General features: G+C 38.3%; 2 protein-coding genes across 2 annotated transcripts; both read right to left on the bottom strand.

Annotated features, from left to right (window-relative positions):
- Positions 1-1,313: 1,313 nt before the first annotated feature.
- LOC132167921 (diaminopimelate decarboxylase 1, chloroplastic-like) lies at positions 1,314-5,729 on the bottom strand. Its single transcript, XM_059578967.1, has 8 exons — positions 5,199-5,729; positions 4,753-4,927; positions 4,325-4,474; positions 3,726-3,887; positions 2,502-2,687; positions 2,095-2,217; positions 1,867-1,956; positions 1,314-1,541 (listed from the first exon to the last, which is right to left on the bottom strand). Exons 1-8 carry the CDS (start codon positions 5,678-5,680, stop codon positions 1,461-1,463), a joined length of 1,449 nt encoding a protein of 482 aa, XP_059434950.1. The 5' UTR covers positions 5,681-5,729; the 3' UTR covers positions 1,314-1,460.
- A 2,275-nt stretch (positions 5,730-8,004) lies between these two features.
- On the bottom strand, positions 8,005-12,325 carry LOC132181477 (non-specific phospholipase C1). The gene is made up of 3 exons (XM_059594722.1): positions 10,970-12,325; positions 9,393-9,569; positions 8,005-8,529 (listed from the first exon to the last, which is right to left on the bottom strand). Exons 1-3 carry the CDS (start codon positions 12,066-12,068, stop codon positions 8,213-8,215), a joined length of 1,593 nt encoding a protein of 530 aa, XP_059450705.1. The 5' UTR covers positions 12,069-12,325; the 3' UTR covers positions 8,005-8,212.
- Between the last annotated feature and the right edge of the window lie 4,865 nt (positions 12,326-17,190).

Here is a 17,190-nt window from a genome sequence, read left to right as displayed (position 1 = left end):
AGAACACTTTGGGGTCTATGAAGACCCAAAGCATATCCATTTTCCCTTTGTTTTCTCCCAATAAGTTGCTTACAATGGGGTTAATTATTTCTTTATCCTTTTGTTAAATAGTAGGTTGATGGGCACTTTCCAATTTGCATTAGCATCTAGGGTTAGAAACAAAGGGTCCACATTGACATTTGCTGGATGTAGATTTGCCCCTAGCAATAGATAAATTTTTGAATTGACAATCCAACCAAAACATTAAAATGTGTCAAATAAGGGTCATTGTCCATAGAAAACCATGGATTAAGGCTAAAACATCCATTCAAACGTTGCCACCAACATAAGGAAATGTCTGCTCACGAGTGCCCACCTAGCTCTATCCGCCTTTTTTTTATTATTTTTTTTGTACGTTTTTTGTCCGTTTAATTTGACAAAATTTTCTTATAGATATTTGTGCTTTAGAGCACGTGAGTTTTACATGCATTTTTAACAAAATTAACATATGTCAATTTAATAGTCTAGATTTTATTTTATTTTTTTTAACAAAAACAAATATATGCAAAAAGACATAAATTTGATATACTGAGAATTTTTTCCCAAGCCAATTTAATTCCATGCATATGGATATTATAACATTTAACATTCACTTAAAGTGCTAAAGAAAAAAGAATCACTTAAAGGGTCACTTTTTGGGTCGGTCATCGGTGGATGTGTTCGGCAAGCAATGATAACTAATAAACTTATATTTGCCCTAGAGTTAAGGGCGGAATTACATGGTGGCTATAATAATGTCATTCCCTTTCTCCACCAACACCAAACCCCCCCCCCCCCCAGAAAATTAAAAAAAAAAAAAAAAAAAAAAACTAAAAAGAAAAAACTAAAATGCATATGATTCTTATATGCGTTTTTAATAAAATTAACATATATCAAGTTAATAATTTGGATTGATCATTTTGCATGTAAAAATTATATGCTTTGCGAACATCAATTTAATAGATTAAAATAGTTTTAAACTAAATTGCAAAGATCTTATAACATGCAACATTATATATATTAAAAGGGTCACTTTCTGAGTCGGTGGATGCGTTAGAAATTGACAGTTTTGAACATATATTTTAATTGTCTACGGGAAAATAAAAAGAAAGATGTACAGGAATCATAGATGATATATATAACCACCTGCATAATCACACCCGCAGATAAGAGCAAGGAGCAAACATGCATCTCAATGCTTCTCAATCTGATTTCTTGTCATATATATATATATATATATATATATATATTGATTGATTGTTGATATTATAATTCATTCATGATTCATCTCAAGATTGACAAATAAAGCTGAAGTGAACATAATCTGCAGCTGCAAATCAACATTTAAATTCACAACATCTAGTCTCGAATAATGAAGACGACGCATTAAGAGCAAATCAGAGGAATCTTAGCCTACTGCTACAGACAACCAATGGTGCCATTCAAAGCCCTTCAAAGAATCTTATATGGTCTTCAAATGTTTCGCCATGCCGGATTTTTGACACCGACCCATCTTCTTCAACCTAAAAACAATAAATAATATTCATAGAGTTAGCTTTTCCCACTGCCCAGGGACTATATAGTTTATAAGATGTTCTGGATTTTTGTTTTTGGAATAAAAGTTGAGAAGTCATTCTGAATTAAAGATGCAGAAATTTCTCCAGAAAGTTGGATTGATAATACAAGAAGCTCATTGAGGCAAAAGATTTGAATTTGTGAGGGTTACTAAAAGCAGAAGAAGCCATTTATAGTGTTAACTGTGTTGTTCATTCAACTTTCTAGTATCATTTTGTATATCATAGATGCATGGGTAGAAAATACAGACAATGTAAAGTGATAATTCCATACCCAGTACTCTGGAGGGCGCATCTTAAGATTATAAGTTGATGCCATGCTCATGCAGTAAGCACCAGCATCATGAACAACCAGACCAGCTCCCTGCAAACAAAAGAGAATTATCATTTTCCCTGTAACTCACACCCACCCCCTCCAAAAAAAAAAGCAAAAAAAAGAAACATAAAAACAAATAGGAGAACATTATAGATGTGACAATACAATAGGAGGCATAGACAATACTTTGGCTGGAGTTTGAAGTTCCCTATCCTTTCCCAGGAAATCTGCTGACTCACATACAGGGCCCACCACATCAAAAGTTGAGATCTCAGCATCAGGAGGTGCAGGAGAAACCAGCTCTATGTGCTGCAACAAGTCAACTGTGAGAAAAAGGCAAAAAACAAGTCTGATAGAAAGAAGAAAAAAAAAAAGGCACAAGGATGCAATATGTGAGTAGCAATGGTAATTAGAGAATAAGCAAAATCATAAAAAAAAAAATACAAGTGCATTTGTTACATACTAGCCGAGATCAGAACGAGCAATCTATATTTTCTAATACATTTGATAATATGCTGTTATACAGGTATGAGATAGGACCACTGATTAATACAGTTGACTACAAGAGAAGTTGACTATAATCATATACTTACTTGATAAGCATCATATAGACTAGGACGGATAAGTTCAGCCATGCTGCCATCAATCACAACAAAGTTTTTTGTTCCATTAGTTTTGACTCCAGTTACCCGATTAACCAAGCAGCAGGTATTTGCAATCAATGATCTCCCAGGCTCAATGATGAGTTTAAGATTCCGTGAAAGCACCAGGTCTCGAACCTGCACCGACCACAGATGTTTTAAAATGTTCAGTAAAACTTTATATCGATTCAAGTAAGAAAACTACTAGTTCTCTTGATAAGTATGCCCCACTAGGAAGCAAAGCCTCAATTACCATGTTGACATCCATTTTAATCCCAGGCTAAGACTCTGAATGAGTCTAAAATTTTGATTCACAGTAAAAAATCCATATTTCTCAAATATGTCGAAACTATAATTCTCAAAACATAAACACAAACTATATAAAAGGAGAATTTGTCCAAGCGGGTTGGGCTTTAAATACCATATAAAGTGTCGGAAGACTAAGTGTGCCAAATATAGAGATTGACAAAGGAAATGAAACCTTAAAATATAACCATTATATAATTATGCCCGCTTTATTAGAATAAATGACAACTCCTACTATATTTAGTCAAAAACACACACATGGATATGTGCTTATATATGCAAGCATTTGTTGTATGGTGCATTATAAAATTGTACAGAACAATATTTCCCATAAAAGTCTAGAGGATAATACAACAAGTAATTAAAAGAAATGAAAGTACTTAGCCTTCTCAAGTGAGAGGCTCCAAACTGCCTACATACTGCAAATACCCATCCAAGACCTTTTTCAGCCTAATTTACCTAAAAAGCCCATCATGTTGTAAGATTTCATTGGCAGATAAAATGTTGTCACAATTAAAGAGAGAAGTCTTTTTGACAACCCATAGAGGATTGAACCAGTGACCTCACCTTCCACCCTTTGAAGTCTTTTTGACAACCCATAGAGGATTGAACCAGTGACCTCACCTTCCACCCTTTGTTCATAAGGAGACAAGATGCCATTCAGTCCAAGGAGCATTCTTGTCAGAATTAGATTATTTCTGCCTGGGATTGGATTGCCATCTAAATCAGGAAAATTAAAGCATGGGGCAGAGCAAATGCAACCCATGTATCAAGAACTCCCTCTTTCTTCAAATGAATCGTCAGCCACGCTGACGTGATTTTCATACTTTACAAAATCCAGAAAACAAGATTGAGAGAAATGATCCTCACAGTATCAATAAGATCTCTGGGTGTGGGAAGGACGGCACCAGAATGATAATAATCTATACCAAGACCACCTCCAATATTTAAGTAATCAACTTCGAATCCTTGAGCTCGGATTTGGTCAATGTAGTTGACCATAAGAACCGCAGCATCCCTGAATATGTCCACCTGAAAATATTCAAAATATGAGCTTTAAACTTTATATTACAGAAAGAACATATATGTTTCATTTTCCATAAAGACAGATAAACAACTTAAATGCATAACATTACAATTTGACAGAACCAGAAAACAAATTAAACCGGAGAATAAAACCAAGATTAACATAGTAAAAAGGCCAAGATTAAGATACAAAACAAAATGAAGAGGGGAAGAATATTTCTACAGCAACAGCCAATAACCTGTTTACAGTATCAAACAACCTAGTCACTCGAATCAAAAGGGTAATTTCAAAAAGATATCCAAGAGTTTTAGTGATGTGAACATTAATAAGTAATAACTATCATTTTATGGGCATTACTTATCCCAGACTTATCTTCGACAGGTTCCAAGTTGCAGTTACATGACAGAAATGAAAGGATGCAAACACAACGTTGTAGAAATACCTTGGTGATGGTAGACCCAAGATGGCAATGAGCTCCCGCAAGCTTCAGCTCATTAGGATGTTCCTTTACAGCATCCAAGAACCATTGCAGCTTCTCATTTCTAATACCAAATTTGGAGTTCTTATTCCCGGTGGCAACATAAGGATGGACCTAAAAAAAGAATAGACCTATTATTAAGATAAAACTCCAGCAAACAAAGAAGATCAACTTGATAATACATATTGCAAGGTGGTGGGGCCAAGTTGTTGGCATAGAACTGGTGGTTCCTTGCTACTAAAGTAGTTGAAATAGGGATAACAATAGAGGTGGTGTGACAACAGTAGTGCAGAAAAAATGGTAGTGGTGATGAGGTAGGCACTGATTGTCAATGGAATGTTCTGTTTCCTACTATCTATAAAAATATATAGCACGATCTGGCTACTACATACCTGAGGATCCACATCCGGGTTGATCCGAAGTAAAACATTGACCTTCTTGCCCGCAATTCTTGCAGCTGCCACAATATTCTCCAAGTCAAACTCACTATCAACATTAACAAAGACACCCTTTTCGGCAGCTAATACCAAATCCTCCAAGAGTTTCCCGTTCCCATTAAAAATACACCTGCTCATCAGATATTAAAACAAAAATTAAAACTAAAAAACACAATGACACAAACACTAAGCGAAATCGCGCTTAAACTAACAACAATGCAAGCCCAATCCAGCACAACATATCTCAAAGCAACGCTGCTTACATATCAAATGGTACTCAAACACTGATAACTACAAAATTGTCAACGTTAAATACATCTCTTACTATAAAAATGTGGTCTTTAAAAATAAAACTTTTAAGCATATTCAAAAATAAATAAAAGTGGGTGTATAGATTTTACTTAGTGGGATCAAAACCGGCACGGAGAGCCAGCCTCAGCTCATTGCCACTAACGAGCACGGCACCGCAACCAAGCTCTCTCAAATGCTCCAGAATCTTCAAGTTATTGTTGGCTTTGATGGCGTACCCAATAATGGAGCTCAGCCCCTCCAATGCCTCCTTGTAGGCCACGACATTCCTGGTAATCTGGGGCTTGCTGTAGAGATAAAAAGGCCTCCTTTCCACGGATTCCATAACGTCCTGGACCTTGAGGCCCTCACAGTGGAGAAACCCATCTGAAGATTTGGAGAAACAGTGGTGAATTGGGGTGGTCGGAGTTGAGGTTTTGGCGGGGTTCGGGGAGAGGACGGCTCTGAGGGAGAGAAGTCTTGGAGTGGGTTTGAGAGGTACAATTGGAATTTGGGAAAATGGGTTTTGGTTTAGAGGGGATTTTAGGGCTTTGGGGAGGGTTGGGGAGTGGGAGAAGAAGTTTGTAGCCGCCATTGATGATGAAACAATGTCTGAAAAATGCGATGACTGTAGTGACTAGGGGTTACTCAGTTTAAAAATATAAGATTTCTGAATTTTTAAATAATTATAATGAGAAGTTTCTTACCGATAGAACCTTTCTCAAAACCGTATACTCTTAAATTTGAGATGATTATTATTGAATTTTAATATGTTGATAATTTTAAATGTCACATCACATTTAGAATGATTCCGAAAGAACTCTAGTCTATCATTACTTATTGTTTTAAGCAGATAAACTCCATACTTTAAACTGTGTGGGCGGGTGAACTTTTGGAATGTCCAAATTACAAATAAGGAAATCTAACTAGGGATAAGGTCAGCAAATTTTTTTTTATTTTTTAATTTTTTTTTAAATCTAGTTGGTCTTCTCATATACACAAATGCATATAAAGATATTTTTTAAGAGTAATACTATATATCATACCAATATTTTATCGCTATCTTACTATGCTGATGTGACGTCAATTTACCCTTGATTTAGTCCTTGTTAAAAAAATTAAAAAATTCAAAAGATTGATTAACACTGCCTACCATGTTAACATTGTAAAATATTAGTAAGAAATTGGCATAGCACTCTAGGTCTTATTGTAATTTCCTGTTTCTTTTATTGCACTTTTTAGTTGGCTTGCTCCCGAGTTGTGATTATTATCTTAGTAGGTAAAGACAATTTCTATTAAATAATTGCCTAAAACAAACTTATTGTACTATAATATTGTTTTCAAGGTCATTCTTTAGGCATTAAGATTTTCGGTGCTTGTAATGGTGGAACATCCCTCTTATCCAAGAGATTTTCCATACAGAGGAGGTACCCAGCATCTGTAAAATGGCAATTTGCCCAAGAAGACAGAAGGACCAGTTAATATGGGATGGTACTGAGAATGTCGAGTTCTCTCTGCAGACTGCATACCACCTAGCTAAGGGATTTGAGGATAGCTCTAAGGGATGTTGCTCGAATGATGAATCCATGACCAAACTTTGGCCGGCAGTGTGGAGTATAGATGGTCCAAGAGTAGTAAAAAAATTTCTTTGGGAAGCATGTAACAACGTTTTTCCTACTAACGAAAAACTCTTCCAACGAGGGATTACTGAGGAGTACATGTGCCCGATCTATGGAAGGGAAAAGGAGACAAGTGGCCCATGCACTTTTGAATTGCGTTTCAGCGAGAGACGTGTGATCGGAATGTACCAAAGCCATCCAAAAATGTAACATCAACAAGGAAGAGTTCCCTGCCATCCTGGAGATAGAGATTGGCGGACAGATTAGGGGAGGAAGAAATGGAGATGGTAGGGACGGTGGCCAGGATGATTTGGATGAGACACAATTCCATGGTGTTTGGAATGTAGAGAAGAGCCGACAGATCAACAAGGTCCAAGCTCCAGCTCTGATGAAAGCAGTGTGGTAGGCTAGCAGCGACCGGAAGAAGAATGCATAAAGTTTAATTGGGATGCCGCTCTAGACAAGAAGACACAGAAAATGGGGATGAGAGTCATTGCCAGGAACCATGAAGGAGATGTGGTGGCAGTGTTGTGCTCCAGCAGACCCCATATCATCGACCCCACCATAGCAGAGGCTTTGGCTGCATGGACACTTGCTGAGTTAAGTTGTACACTGGGCTTTCGAAATATAGCAGCGGAAGGTGATGCTCTGGAGGTGGTGTTGGCACTGGGTCGTGAAGGCAATTGCGGAAGGAAGTATGACCATTTGGTGGAAGACGCTAAAACTTTGTTGAACCAGTCATCCAAATGGAGGGTAAGCCACATGAGAAAAGAGGCCAACCAAGCGGCACACCGTCTTGCCAGATTTGATCTTACACAGGAAGAGGATCAGCTTTGGAGGTCTAATTATCCAGAATGTATTAGAAAGATTGTATTACAGGAGAAAGTTCCTTGCTGATTAATAAATTTTGGGATACCCATTGCAAGAAAAATAAAAGAAGAATTTTTGTGCTTGTCGTACTCCGAATCAAAATTTTTGTGCTTGCCACATTCTTAGACAATGTGCTGATGACGTACAAGCTCTTATTTTTCAATTATTCAAGCATGTACCACACGAGATGCTATTTTATGCACTTTAATTGACAACATTGCTCATCTAGTTGATTCATTTGGTGAACCTATGACACTCGACTTTAAGGAAATTCAAATGTTGGATCATGAGGCGTCTGAGAAGGTGAACCCAACACCATGAACTGTCTAGAAACCTGACTCAATACCCCGAATTCCTGGACGCCTTGAGACCGGGTTCCTTCTCTTGCACCATGTCCGAATTCCTGGGAAATAAGTTTACATATGCTCAATAATGTTCAATATTCAAATTGATTTCCATATACTCAATGATGTTGGGACAGTATTTATATGGGAAAGCTTGCAGCGCAATGGGTCCCTGACAGCGTCATGGAGCTATAGATATACATATATATATATATTTATATACAGGCAGGAGAATCTAAGTGCAAGTTTTTGTTTACAAGCGGCAGCTCTGAAGACGAATCAATCAGTGGCTCTCTATGTAGAGGCCCGGCCACCATCTCTCAGCATACTTCGGCTGGTGAGGGAAGGTCTCATTGTAACAATTGCAGACTCATTAGCTCCAGCTTTGAGGGCAGCCTTTCCTGCTTCCAAGAACCTCTTGACTGCATCCTCAGCGTACCAGTTGGCTTCACCCACTGTCATGCTTTTGCCTATTTCTGGGTAGGTGTAAAGTACATAGTCACCATTGAGTTGGGATGCAAGCTGGATCAGTTCAACTTGAAATTCCGAGAGCCTCAAATCTTCTTTCGGTCCCCGTGGCCTCAGTGATCTCTTAACTTCGGGAAGGGTTACTGCATCCAAATCCCCATGACTGATTTTAAATAATCAATTGCATGAAAGCAACTAAAACTTTCTAATGATGCCAAGATAAGAAAGTAAATTGCATGTAAGCTTTTGATCTAGACCTTGGGTTCTTCAAGTATGATAAGCAGACGCATGCTGTTACGAACTTGAATATCAAGCCCGTAACAAGGTAATATGGAGTAGGTTCTTAGAGTAAACCTGAACCTCCTACAAACCAAGGGTTTGCAAATAAACTTCTCTCTATATTAGTTTTATTCATAAACTTGCAGTACCGTTCAAAACGATAGTTTCATACTCAACAGTTCACAAAAGTTGCTGCTAAAGCTATACGCTCAAAAGGGCATAAATTGCCCATGGAGGCTCAAGATTTCAAAGGAAGGACGGGTCCAGTGGGAATATGTAGTTGCACATGCTTCTCTTTACGTACATCACACTGCCCTCCCAACCCACAGAAAGGAAAGACAAATGAAGAAGAACATGGCAATGACACACAACATATCAGAATCTGGGCATAGTTAATATATATATGCCCCCGAAAAAAAAAAAAAAAACTGCAGGTCAAAATTTTTTGTCTTTCTCCTTTCAAAATAATGCAGATATTTTAGTGGCAAGCTAAACAATGGATGGTGAGCATCTATGGTGTTCCTGCTGGGAGAAAAAGGGTAACCCAATTAAAGATTCTTGCCAAACAGTAACCAGCAATTGGCACTGGGAGGCAAATTCCACCATTTGTGCCACAGAAAATGGCCACTTTTTGTCTTTCTTACTCTAAACTGTCAACTATTTGAAATTAGATTAATCACTAAGAAAATTAAAGTAATTTGTAATTATCAAGGAGACTGGTAGAAACCTGGACAATCATCACGTGGAGTGTCACGAAGGCGAAAGTACTTCTCAAAAGTACCAGCCCATGCATCCCTCTTGGTTAGGAAGTTTGATTCCAGATTGAAAAGCTTCTTTACAGTGGCGGGGATAGAAGAATGTTCATATTGTGAATATGGTGTTGGCCCCTCTGGCTCATGAATCACTGCACCAAACAATCAAGAGTAAGTCCTTAGGCCAAAGGACTAAAATTCAACATGAAATAAAAGTTGGAAAGGTCTGAGGCCAAACATCTGGTGCTGATATGCAATAGCTCTTTAAAATTGATGACTCAACCTGTGTTATTTATACAAAATATTCATCTTGAAAACTAGAACTTCAGTAGAATGTGAATAATATAGAAGCTGCACAAAAAAGTGGCCAAATAACACATCTGTAGTTTTCATTTGATGCATGACCAGAAAATTGACAAAGAAACCAATATACAGTTCAAGCTTGGTCTAAACCTACGAAGAAATGACAGTAACCCAGCACAGATTTCATTGTTGATGCCAAAGGAGAAGCTTATTCACAAGTCATCATCAGAAAACACAAATTTCATATCCACTTCATTTCACATTTTTCCTATCAACTGCGTCTATGTGAGAGTGTTTCGGTCCTTTGCCTCCATATGACCCTTCAAATGGCTGGGATATTGAAAAAGTTTCTCCTCTGCCTAGGCTTTACCTTTACCTATAGGAGTGTTGCCGCCAAAGGTCTATGTTACGGGAGGTCTGGAAGTAAAATGGCTGGTTAGCCAAGAAAAGGATTTTGCGGTTACACATATATTTACATGGCTATATTATGAAGCAAAAAAAGAAAACTCCTCCCTACAACAGCCCAACTCTTTAGTAGGTCACAGAAAGCACAGATACTTGACCCCTTCCCATTCAATAAGGTGCTGAAAATGGTTTCTTAATTTTCAAATAATTACACACAACAATCACATCTATTCAAATTTTAAACCACAATAGCATAGTATACCACAATTTTAGCTTTGAATCCTCAAAAGTAGAAGTATAGGATTCCTAGCCAACACAAGAAGTATGCACAAAGTAACTAAAAGTAGCCTATGTCACAAACACCCAAGCACTAGAGAAATTCATTATGATATCACAGCACTCACCACCATAAGCCTACATGCCAGACCAAAAATTCCAACCACTACCATCTCCTCTTATAAACATCACCTTTGTTCTCCTCATCCAACCAAATAAGAAAAAGTCACAATGTCAAGCAAGCCAAATTTTATCTCACAACACTTCTATCATAGTCTTATTTTAAACTAGTGAACTCTCATTCATAAAGTGTAGTGTTAACAATAGTACATATCAAAAACTCTATGACAAACCAAAAACTCAACAACAATTAAGCTATCTAAACTATGTACACCTTAAGATACAAGAAAACAAAATCTTGGGTGAAAGATGGATCCTCTGCATTATATACTTACTCCTTAAATCACAGGTTACTTCAAAATGTAAAATTTAATTACTAAACCATTATTCCTAATATAATATAACTTAATATGACCTTAAAAAATTAGAAAATAAAAAGAAAACTCACCGGTGCCCTTCTCGACCCAGGGCGAGACCAGTATGGTGGGGACCCGAACACCCAACCGGTCAAACCGGAAGTAAAACGGGTCGGGGCCAATGATCCCGTCCGGGTTAGGCACGCCAGAGACAGGCGTGGGCACGTGGTCATAGAACCCACCATGCTCATCATACGTAATCAACAAGGCCATCTCGTTCCACTGCGGGCTGGCCCTCAGGGTCTCGTAAACCTCCTTCACGAACCTCTGCCCGAGCGCCATGTCATGCGATGGGTGATCATCATTGGCCGGTGACACCTCCACGTCAAAGTACCTCTGCTCGATCACCGAATAGTTGGGAAGCTTACCCAACTTCGCGTGTCGTTTAAACTTCAACGAGTAGCTGTGGAACTTGATTGCGTGCTTTAGCTTCCTCAGGCTCTTGAAGAAAAGCGTGGCGGGGATGTTTTGGTAATATATCCCAAAGCTGAGGTCATTTTCGTCCAGGGAGTCGAAGATGGTTTTCTGAGGAAAGCCGTGGATCAGGTCCTTGCGCACGTTGCTCGCCGCGCCGTGTGACGTGGCGGAGTGCACGTAGAACCGGTTCGGCTGAGTCGAAGCGGGGACCGAGGCGAACCACCGGTCGAACACGGCGAACTCGTTAGCTAAAGCGGTGTAGGCCGGTAGAACCTCCGGTTTGAACCCGCTCATGACGGTTTTGGACATGCCCTCGAGCATGCTCTCGGCTTGCTGAGCGAACCCGTTCATCAACGGCCGGGCCGAACTGTCGTTTGACCCGAATATCTGTTCCCGGATAGCCTGAATCGAGTGACCCGGGTCCGAATCGATGAACAGCGCATCATCGGAGACAAATACCTCCGGGGAGTCCGGATCGGAGACGAGGATCCGGTTCGATTCTTCTCCGGTGAGGCCGTCTATGTCGGGTCGGGTAGCCTTGAGCCAGCCGAGAACGTGGTCGAAGGACCGGTTCTCCATGACCACGACGACCACGGTTTTGATGGGTCCGTTGATTTTGTGCTTTGGTTTGCGCGGCTTGAACTCTAGGGACTGAGAAGAGAGTACAAGGTAGAGGAAGAGAAATACGGCGAGGGGTGCTCGCCGGGAAGCCATCTCCGGTATCCGGAGCAGGGGAATACCGGTAATCGGAAAAGGGTCTCGAGGTTGTCTCTAATGGTAGAGAGCAGGTATTTGCTTTGAACCGGGACAAGAAGAGGATAATGGTTTTGTAACTTTGTTTGACCGTTTGGGCATATATGCTTTGAGAATAAGGGATTAATACATAAATCAAGAAGCAGTTTTGTCTTCTCGTTTGTCTTTTTTCAAGAGAGTTGGAGTCCTTACGGTACTTTGGTTTTTGTGGTTCAGGTGACTACTTGTGGCCGTTTAGGGTTGTCTGGATAGAAAGATCATTCAAGGAAAAATAGACAACCATCTCTTTCAAAATTTCTCCAAATTTAAAAACTCTACAAATTTATTTTAGTTAATTTAGTTGGTCACTTTTTAAAATTACTAAATATTAAATTTTTTGAAATATTTTTTCTATTTTAATTAAATATTATATTTTATTGATAAAATCAGATAAGGAGGAAAAACTCAAACTAGTGACCTCCGCTTTATAAGGCATGGTCTCTAACCAATTGAGCTACCATTGGAAACCGAAAGTGCTTTTATTTGATTCTTAAACTAATAAGAATTTATGGTATTAGTATCTAGGATTAAAGCACCTTTTTTTTTTTTTGTGTGTGTTTAGTGTTTTTAAATTAGTGTGAAATTCAATTTTACCATATGTGGTTTACAAATTTTTCAAAAAGATACCTAAATTTTTAAAAACAACAATTTTAAGGCTCGAATTTTGCTCGTTTATCAAATTATTATTTCAGTAATTTTAACCGTCCAAAAAGTAACAATCATATTGTTATTGAGCACATAGCCATGTCATCACAAGTCTATAAATTTAATGATTAATTGTAAAAGAATATGAGTCAAATATAAAAATTTTATTCATCCTTACCATTTCTCTATAAGAACAACGACCAACCGTGACCTCCACCCGGGGTTGGTGGAGCAGTGAATTTACATGCTGACCATGGGATAATTGGACAGATTTTCTTTTTCATTTTTTTAGAATATTTTAACATAAGTGTATATTTGTAATTTACTATACTTAATTAATATATTAAATATTGATGAGGCAAGTGATGCTGACACATTAACTATGAAATAGCGTGGTCACTGTGGTGTACACGTAACACAATCTTATAATACAATCTTAACGACTCACATTTTTAGAGTGAAAAATGATAAAGATACAATTTTTTTCTTAAGTTTTTTTTTTTAAAATTGCCTACTTTAAAAGTCTACTTTTATTATTTTATTTAAATATTATTTTTTAAAGATTTATTTATTCTTTCTCTAATTTTTATATTTTTTAATATTTGTATCTTCCTAATTGAAACTAAAACCCCTGTTTTGTGTCTCTAACTTTTCCATTCTTTTAATTGAAACTAAAACTGCCCAAAAAAGAAGAACGAAAGAAACTGAAACTTAAAGCTAATTTCTCCATCGGTTGGGCAACCACTCAACTCAAACCACAGCAGCCATCACACCACACGCAAGCTACCTTCCTCTGGCAACGTTTTTGTCAAACTCTTCACCCACAAAGTGTAGCCAGACCCAACGTAATTCAAGGTAAAAGCTTCAAATTCCCCTAGTTTCTGCAATGTCCTTTCTGAGCATAGTTTTTTTGTTTTTGAACGTAACTCTTCTTTTTAGGTATTATTTTCTTTTGCTTTAGAGATTGGATTTCTATGTGGGTTTTCTGTTTTTGGTTTGTGGATGTTCTTGTTTTCATTGGGTTTGCTTAAGACGGGAAGATTTAGGACGGTGATGGCGAGACTCGAACTGAAAGGATGAAATGGCGGAGAGAAATGGTGCTCAGAAATGGCGCCAGAGAGAAAAGAAAAAGAGAAAGGAGAGGGTCTACAGAGAAAAGGGAAAGAAAAAGAACAAAAAAAAAAAAAAAAAAAAGGGAGAGAGAAATGAAAAGTAAAAAAGGAGAGAGAAAAAATATATTTGTTTAATGAATATGTGAATGAATAGTAAATTTTAAGTTTGGTAATTACTGTTTATTTTTTATTTTTATTTTTTATTTTTATTTTTTCTATTTAAAAGGTGAAGCCGAAAAGTATACATTTAAATCATTTTGATTAAATTATCTCACCAAAATAACCAAAAAATAGATTTGGTGAGGTTACAAGGAGCCCGGTAAATTACTTAGGGTGTGTTTGACAACCGGTTGTGGCTCCTGTGTGTGTGCTGTGCACTGTAGAGTAAGTTTGAATGGTCTGCCAAAAGCTGCAGCATAAAAGACATTGCTGCAGTGCTTTTGCTGTGTTTAACACGCCTATTTTCAGCTTGCATTTAGTGTTCTAAAACTGTCCCTGCAGCAAACCCATTCAATGTGATATTTCTTCCCACTTTTTTTTTTTTACTTGATTATGCAGATAAATTCGGACATTATTCTGTTTATGTCCACCAAGTAATAAAAAAAAGTGATAGAGGCATAAATCACAAAAAATTAACTGAGTTCGGGCTCTAGTGAGTGGAGCCGTGGTGGATGAGTCGGCAACGTCGCTGGGTCACGGACCAAGTAGCAGCTGGAGCAGATTTCTTCACTAAAGAAAGAAGAAAGAAGAAAGACGACAACCCTTTTGCTGTGAATAATGAAGTAAAAAAAAGTGGAAAGAAATATCACATTGAATGGGTTTGCTGTATGGGCAATTTTGGAACACTAACTGCAGGCTGAAAATAAGCGTGTTAAACATAGCAAAAGCACTGCAGCAATGTCTTTCATACTGCAGCTTTTGGCAGACCATTCAAACTTACTCTACAGTACACAGCACATGCACAGGAGCCACAACCGGTTGTCAAACGCACCCTTACTGTTCGTAAGGTTAAAACTCAGATTTTTTTGTGAGGGAGCTAAAAGTCAAAATGAGTTGTTCGTGGGGCAAAAAAGTAATTAGCTTTATGGGCTACTTCATGCGAAAATATAGGTCTCTGCCACTGGCTATTCGTCCACGTGGCAATTTATTTTTTAGATGGAAAATTGAAGGAAGTATAATTTGATAAAGAGAAATGCTAAAAATTGTCCTCAAAAGGTAGCTCAATTGGCTAGGACTATACCTAATAAAGTAGATGTCACTAGTTCGAATCATTCTCCACCTTTTTGTATGAACATGTCAAAAAAAAAAAAATGCTAAAAATTATTCTCTCAGCTATCTTTCAACCATCTCCTTATAGTGAAAGAGTGAATCTATCATTAAATTTTTGTAAAACCCACATGAGTTCACAAATTAATGGTAGATTCATTAGATTTGCAAAAAAAAAGATAATTAAAAATGACTGTATGAGATAATGATGTGTAGCATATCCCTTTAATAAATGTTAGTAAAATTGTCATTTTTTAAAATTCAGGTAGCTATCTTTTTGACAAAACAGAAAAAACACATGTGAAAATTACCAACTTGCCAAAATGTCGTTTAAGGAATATAGAGTGGAGACATGTTCGATCATTTCTAAAATTGACTCCCTTTTAGTGAGTGGATTGTAAGACATGGAACTTATGAAATATTAAATTTAAATGAGAAATACAATGCGAAGAGAGGGCTTTTTTTTTTTTTTTTTTTTTTTTTGAATGGGTATACAAATCTTCATTGATAATACTGAGAATCAATCAGAATTACATAAAAGAGAAAGTCATTAAAGGGGAAAATCTTCTCTCCAGATTCTGTTCTCTCCAAGAGTCAGAGCAAGTTTGGCAAGTTTATGTGCTTCTTCATTAGCCTCCCGCGGGATATGATTCACCTTGTATTCCTGGAAACCTTGTAGCAGTAGTTTCATGTCTTCAATAATCAGTCCATAAGGTTGCCACCCTTCCCCTTCAGACTGCAATGCTTGAACAATCTGTTTCGCATCTCCTTCCAGTTCAATTTTCCGTATGCCCATCTGTATGCTAAGTTCAACACCTCTCCTTGCTGCCAGCCCCTCTGCCGTAGCTGGGTCATTGATAAAAGACATCGTTTCACAGAGCATGGCAAGAACTTCACCTTCTTGATCTCTCACAATGACCCCAATCCCTATCCTCCGTCCTTTGCTATCGACAGCAGCATCCCAGTTAACTTTGGTGGTCCCCAGAGAAGGTTTCTGCCACTGAGCGGTAGCTGGCCTACTAGAATTAGAGCGGTGCTTAACGACTTGCCTGGCTGCTGTGTGATGAGCTTCCAGCTGGTCCTTTGCTGCACGTAGAGTTGATTGTGGACTCCTAAAGTTACCTTGAAATACCATTGAATTTCTCCGCAACCAGATTTGCCTCGCCACAATTACTGCCAGCTGCAATTCCTCAGCAGTACTTCTTGCAATCAGATTCTCCATGATATCCAAGAAACTCTGTTCTGCACTAGAACTTTTTTGAATTCTCATAGAACAATCCGACCACACATCCTGAGCCGAGGGACAACTCCAAAGTATGTGCCCAATTGTCTCCACCTCAAGATTGCAAATGGGGCAAAGAGGGTCAAGAGTGATGCACTTCTTGTATAATTTTTCCTTAGTAGGCAGAATATCATTGCATGCCTTCCAGAGAAAGACTTGGACTGCTCGTGGGACTTCAATTTTCCAGATGGCCTTCCATAACATTTTGGATCTATCCCCATTAGAGCAGCTCCCTTTGTCCACTCCATATTTTTCTTTCGCAAGGTGATATGCACTTCGAACCGAGTACTCACCATTTCTTGTATATTTCCAGATCCTTCTATCACCCCCTCGACGAGGACACACCGCCAAACTGCTAATAAGCCCAGCTTCCTCTGCCGAAAAGATCTCTCGGATTAAATTCAAATTCCACCAGTTGGCATCCCGATCAATCAGCTCACTCACCTTTGCATCCCTGTCTAGTATACGGATTGGAGACTGAAGAAAGCCACCGCTCGTAGTGGGCACCCACTTGTCCAGCCATATTCTAATGTTGCTGCCGTCCCCCACCCTCCAAGATAGTCCCTCCAATAATAACTTCCTCGCGTTCCAGCAGCTCCTCCACACATAGGATGGCTGTTTTCCCAATGGGGCATTCAGGAAGTTGTCGTTTGGGTAGTATTTTTCTTTAAGAATTTTAGACACAAGACCATCCGGATTCTGTAGGAGTCTCCACCCTTGTTTTGCAAGAAGGGCCATA

The sequence above is a fragment of the Corylus avellana genome, chromosome ca1, assembly GCF_901000735.1.
Source record: "Corylus avellana chromosome ca1, CavTom2PMs-1.0".
NCBI classification, from domain to species: domain Eukaryota; kingdom Viridiplantae; phylum Streptophyta; class Magnoliopsida; order Fagales; family Betulaceae; genus Corylus; species Corylus avellana.
The sequence above is the reverse complement of the archived record's forward strand: the minus strand, read 5'-3'. Positions and strand labels throughout refer to the sequence as shown.

Excerpts from the sequence above, each read along its gene's own strand:
- LOC132167921 (XM_059578967.1), bottom strand. The coding sequence starts at position 5,680 with ATGGCGGCTACAAACTTCTTCTCCCACTCCCCAACCCTCCCCAAAGCC. Across the intron at positions 3,888-4,324 it reads TTGGGTCTACCATCACCAAG|GTGGACATATTCAGGGATGC; the intron begins GTATTTCTACAA and ends GAATATTTTCAG. Across the intron at positions 1,957-2,094 it reads AACTTCAAACTCCAGCCAAA|GGAGCTGGTCTGGTTGTTCA; the intron begins GTATTGTCTATG and ends TTTTGTTTGCAG.
- LOC132181477 (XM_059594722.1), bottom strand. The coding sequence starts at position 12,068 with ATGGCTTCCCGGCGAGCACCCCTCGCCGTATTTCTCTTCCTCTACCTT. Across the intron at positions 9,570-10,969 it reads CTGGGTCGAGAAGGGCACCG|TGATTCATGAGCCAGAGGGG; the intron begins GTGAGTTTTCTT and ends TGTTTGGTGCAG. Across the intron at positions 8,530-9,392 it reads TCCACGTGATGATTGTCCAG|TAACCCTTCCCGAAGTTAAG; the intron begins GTTTCTACCAGT and ends ATTTGGATGCAG.